Raw genomic sequence first — 5,895 nt, forward strand, 5'->3', positions numbered from 1 at the left:
CAGTATATAGTTAATACTATTAGTAAAGCGCATCTGTACTTCTTTACTTTCTCTTCTTTAATGTTTTGGCTTCTCCATTTTGATCCTCTTTTTGTTGTCAAATTAAAGGGACAAACTACATATCAAAAGACCTTTTATATAGTACCTCTTTTACGTGACTAATTCGTTCTCGAATGAAGGCAATGACGAGTATAGAATTTATATAGATTATATATTATTATAATTTTATTTATAGACGTTTGTGTGTAAATCTTGAGTTTAACGTAGATACACGTGCAAACACTGTTTATATGCTCAATTACCTACCTTTGATAGGACATCATAAAGCAGTTAATGTGTACCGTCCACACAATCTCTTAAACAAAAAATAGCCCCCAAATATATAATATATGTAATTTGTATATAATATATGTATAATTAATGTATAATCTATATATGCCAGCTATAAAAATAAACATTAAATATGGCTAGATATTTGTGTAACAATCCCTAAGTTTATTTTAAACTGCCTGTATTAAATAGTCAACAAGATGGAGTGTGTATATATAAGTTCAAATAATTAAATGTATAATATATCCTCACTAAAGAAAATTTATCCGCCATGAAATCCATCTTTTTTCTCTATAGTTTTTCTATCAACCCCAACCACTATAAAGTCTAGAGTTAATCTGCTGCATGGGAGGAGGGGAATTGGGTTTGTAATCTGCTAATAACAATCTCATCTTCCACTCTAGGATTCTGATCACAAGTGATCACAGCGACATGATCATCATCAGGATTATACTCCTTGAAATGAGCTATCCTTCCCAATTCTACAACTTCTTCAATAACAAGATCAAGTCGTGCAACTGTTTCAACTAGTAATGAAGCAAAAGCTGCAAATGGTAGTGCCTCCAAAAATTCGAGGCTAGTAATTCCAATCTTGCTTAATGTGGGCCTCAAACTCTTTCTGCCACCAGCCTCTAATTTCATTTGTGGTTCAGAGTCCTTTTTAGACGTGTCTTTCGATAATGCTGGTGTTGTCCCATGAGCCTCACCTGCCAAAAAGTCACGGCCAAGTCCAAGACGAGCAGGACCTTCGTTGGATGTGTCAATATTATTTACACTCGATAAAGAGACTACAAAATCTTTACTAGATTTTTGCCTAGAGGATATTGCACCTGTTAAAGCTAATATGTTTATATTACTATTAGTTCCAAGAAAGAGTCTTGGTTGGGATTTTAAGGCATTGATAAGGCCTTGTAAGGCTTCATTGAGATGGTTAGATAGCATTTCTGGGCAGCATTGACGACGATTTCTTATGCTATCGCCCAGTTCCTTTAGTACCTTTGTCACTTCTTTGGCAAGTTGATTGCATGGATCTTTGAACAGTACACGAACTGATCGAGGAGTCTACAAAACAAATTCAAGACACACTTTAAGAAAGTAAAAACTAGCTAAAACTTCTAATCACATATATAAGAGATCATTTAATCTAAAGATCTAATACATTTGATATACGTACTGTCTATTTGAGTCCCACTTGTGGCCAAAATGCGAATGAAATTTGGAAAAAATTAGTTCCAAGAAGGAACCGGCCAATATGATCACGTGTCTGATCCACTTGAAAGTAAATCTATATTTTCTATCCCAATCAGATTGAGATAAAATAAAATGATATTGGATTTCTAAAAGCTAGAAAACAACTTATTGCATGCATCAAATATTCTGTATTTAATTTATTTGACTAGTGTATTTAAGTATATTTTAGCCTTTTTTAGACAAGAAGCATCACATATTGCTCTTGTTGACTTGGTGAGCATAAAACTTAGACATCACATGCTGCTCTTGTTGACTGAGTGAGCACAAAATTTATAAAGATTACTGGATATGGTAACTTTGTCGATAGTACTAGAGCAAAAGGATATCCAACGTAGCCTTCAAATGGAAAAGGGGTATACTCTCCACCCTATTTGAATTGAATAACCACCAAACTTAATCCATGGTCTCCTTTCCACTTACATAAAATTGCTGATGGCCTCTTTGGTGTTACTATGAGTGAATTGAATCTATGGTTTTCGAATATCATATGCCTGAAGCAAAAGGAACCCCCCCCCCCCCCCCCCCACACACACACACCCAAAAAAAAAAAAATAGAAAAGGAAAGGAACAAAGAAAAGAAAGACAAGGAAAAAATGTTAAGAGTATGGGGAATATCACCTTAATTTCAGTTTGCAGGCATCCATGTAAAGCCACTAGTGTGTATCCAAAATGGCGAATAAGAGTCCCCAATTTTACATATTGCTGCCACGGCAACCTCGAACAACGTCTTAAATATCTTGGCTCCCAACTTGCATATACTGCCTGATCCATTCAGATTTTTTCTACTTAATTAAGTTTACGTAATCTCTATAAGGGCAAATTTTAATTCTTTAATCAAATAGCTAATAACTTCCTTAAATTATGGACTTTATAAATCAGGTACTTACCAAAGTTTCATCAGATGATTTGGAATCTAAAACCGCCTTATAACCATTGTAAATGGGATCCTCCGCTTCCATCGAATTTTCTTTGGCTTTTTCTTGTTCCTCCTTATCGCTAAAGTACTCGTTAATGCAAGCTGCAAAGTTTAGTTGAATAAAGATCTCATCAATCCGTTTATTATATATGAATGAATAGTCACAATCCTCACATAATATCAATTAATTTTGTTATGAGGTTAAATTAAATTTGTGCACCGACGACAATTTAAAATTATACACGTCATTTGTAAGGTAATTACATTTAAATTTCTATGATAAGCATGAAGAGGTGCACATGATAAATAGTACGCTCTCTATCCCAATTATATGATGTACTTAATTTTTAGTCTGTTCTAGAATTATATTTTGAAACAATTTAACTTTAAATTTTTCATTTTGTACCGACACGATTTATTATAGAAACACAAAAATTTATTTCACAGGTTTTAAAAATCTTTTTTTATTTTTTAAACCGATCAAAGCGCATCACATGAAATGAGATGGGTGAGTAGAGGTGGCAAAATGGTTAAAAAAATAATTATCTACCCATATTATCCATCAAAAATGGGTTGGATAATGAACCATTTAAAAACGGGTCGAATATGGATAAAGAATCATATTATCCACTTAGAAAATGGGTAACCAAATGGATAACCAATGAATAACTAATGTGTTTAACTTTTATATTTGTAAAGCCTCAAATTGAGGTTCCTCAAGTTTGGAAGACTAGGAATTCTCTCATAAGTGAATATATTTAAGAACTCATGGATAATATAGATATCCATATTATCCGCGGGATAAACCCATTTTTATCCGTCTCAAATACAGGTCGAGTCGGATAATTTATCCATTTTTTAAATTACACGTTTTGACCCGCTCATATCCGACCCGAGCCGTCCGTTTGCCACCCCTACGGGTGAGTAAGTAACCTCCTATATTAGGTTAACTCACAGTAATCGTGTAAAAAATCGAGCACGCCACAAATTTTATTAATTTCTAGCTCAACAAAGGTTGGTAGATTTTGTTAAAATATATAACATCAAAGTTTAAGGAAATTTAGTCCGAATAAAATGAAAATAGATTGTGCTAGTTCAACATCTAAAATCTAGCCTACCTTCAATAGATTTTGCTAAGCCATCGAATTTGGCAACAGTCGATATATGGAGGTCTTCTCCTGACCAAATTGGAAATACCAATAGGCTCATGAGAAGACAGATAGCACAGCCAATGGCTATGGTGTAAAAGCGCTCATGGGCAATTTTCAACACACTATCAACACGATAGCTTGACACTGTGATCAAATTAAATGTCAAGAGGAATATCACCACACCATAGTCATAGTTTTTCTTTATGTGAGGATAAAATCTCATGTACGTAGCCACGGCTCCTGTAAAATTAGAAATGAAATCAATTAGATACAGAAAATGTCTTTTCTTAATCAGGGTAAATTAAATTAAAGTAAGAAAAGAGAGGGTAACAATGAATCAAAGGGTGGGAGCGATCGATATACACAAAAATTACAGTTCTTAATTTTGTGGAAGATTTTTCTATTGGAATCTTCCAATTCAATATAAGTGAAGCTTACCAACTAAAAATACTGAGGTCCCAATGAAAACAGCATGAAATATGTGGCCAGATTCTGTGGCAATACACTCAATCAAGAATGCCAATGATCCTGCAAATACTGTCCCAAGTCCTCTATTCAGCCCTTTATATAATGTTGCCCCTATCCATAATTAAAGAAACACAAACGATCGATGTCATTCATTGACTAACATGGAATTATAAAATCAATATGGAATAATTACCTGCTGTGAATTCAAGAACAACCACAACAGTCATAACAGCCCAAATAGCATTTTCTCCAATGCCTTTGAACAATGGCTCCAGTAAATACAATAAAGAGACCAATGTCAAGGACAGTCCCATTTTTAGTGAGTGAATTACTCTTCTTCGATCTTCTTTCCCCACTTTCCAGATTTTTCTCCATATTAATCTTGGCAAAGTACTCTTCATTCTCTCCACAACACCATTCAAACGTTTCTCCATCATCCTAAATAATTAACAAATGAATACGGAGATTTTTGTATCTTGTCACTTAAGAAAATGAAGTCATGCAAATTAACATACAAAGATGAATTAAGAAATACACTGTTCTGGAGGCTGCTGGAATTTTTCGAAATTATCATGGGCCACCCCATCTTATCTTATAGAGAAGGGCATTGACAGGCTTCCTAATGAGGTACACGTAATTTGAGATAGTAAAGACGTTCGTTTAGATTTTCAAATAATGGTCATCAAGTCAAAAAAGAGAAGCAAAATGACTACTTTTGTTGAAATATAAGTTTACCTACTTAGAATTTATAGAGCGTTTGTAAATTGTGAAATTATAAAATACAGACACACATATGAATTGTGGGACCCATAAAAGAAACACCACGTATCAACCGTATTATGTGATCAAATGATTACCAAGAAGGAGAAGTCCATTGGATTATTGGACAATAGTCGAAGTCAAAAGAAACCTAAATTATTTGGACTAATAAACCAGCTAATAACCATGCAATAGAAACAATTTAAATTCTCAACGTGTCAAATAACCAATAGGCTAAGCGGCGCCTTGACGGTGCCTGGTTGACCAAGCTTATAATTTTAATTTGCTCAAATTAACTGTACTTTAATTTGCAATTAATGGGGTGCAGGTACAGCGAGACATTTCAATGGGTTCAAATTGCAGGGAATAACATGAAACCTTTTCTGCCTTTAGGGTAAATGTCTACTTCCTCCGAGTAGTGGCGGCAAAATGGTTAAAAGAAAACAGTAAGTTATTCACTCATATTATTCATTAAAAAAAATGAGTCGATAAGAACATTTTAAAAACGGGTCAAATATGGATAAGAATTATATTATTCACTTATTCTTCCAAAAGTGATCATCATCAAGAAGTCATGAATAATATGAATATCTATATTATATATTCGCCGGTTAACCCTTTTGTCCATTTTTGCTTTACCCGTTTTCAACCCGCTCAATATATATCCGATCTGACCCACCGGTTTGACACCCCTAGCTATGAGCCTGTGACTAGGCTAAAGGTGGTTGATCTTAACATGCTACTAAAGGGAATAAAAACGCGTTTTAGGTTGGCTCTCTCGTTATTATTTGTTAACCTAATGGGAGTAGTAGAGTTGTAGGGTTTCAACAAAGATCATATGTTCTGCTGTTCCTAAAACAGTTGGAAATCTGACTTGTGTTCTTTCGAGTGCAACTCAAACTCCCCCCTCTTAATTCTTAAAGCAGCAGTATACATTGTTTCACGTGGTAGTTTCCATATTTGCAAAGGTGTTACCCAGCACGAAACTAGCTTTAAACCCCAGTGGGGCCAAGGACTGAT

At 34.4% G+C, this 5,895-nt stretch overlaps 1 protein-coding gene across 3 annotated transcripts; it reads right to left on the reverse strand.

The window, feature by feature from the left end:
• Positions 1-576: 576 nt before the first annotated feature.
• Positions 577-4,752, reverse strand: LOC104235550 (aluminum-activated malate transporter 12-like). Of its 3 annotated transcripts, none has more exons than XM_009789339.2 (6): positions 4,310-4,752; positions 4,087-4,185; positions 3,616-3,888; positions 2,469-2,599; positions 2,200-2,343; positions 577-1,392 (listed from the first exon to the last, which is right to left on the reverse strand). In XM_009789339.2, exons 1-6 carry the CDS (start codon positions 4,551-4,553, stop codon positions 664-666), a joined length of 1,620 nt encoding a protein of 539 aa, XP_009787641.1. In that variant the 5' UTR covers positions 4,554-4,752; the 3' UTR covers positions 577-663. The 3 variants fall into 3 exon arrangements, with proteins under 3 accessions (XP_009787641.1, XP_070006195.1, XP_009787640.1); XM_070150094.1 differs by having other exon boundaries at positions 3,832-3,888; positions 4,087-4,227; XM_009789338.2 differs by having other exon boundaries at positions 4,087-4,227.
• Between the last annotated feature and the right edge of the window lie 1,143 nt (positions 4,753-5,895).

Source organism: Nicotiana sylvestris, chromosome 6 (genome assembly GCF_000393655.2).
Source record: "Nicotiana sylvestris chromosome 6, ASM39365v2, whole genome shotgun sequence".
Taxonomy (NCBI): domain Eukaryota; kingdom Viridiplantae; phylum Streptophyta; class Magnoliopsida; order Solanales; family Solanaceae; genus Nicotiana; species Nicotiana sylvestris.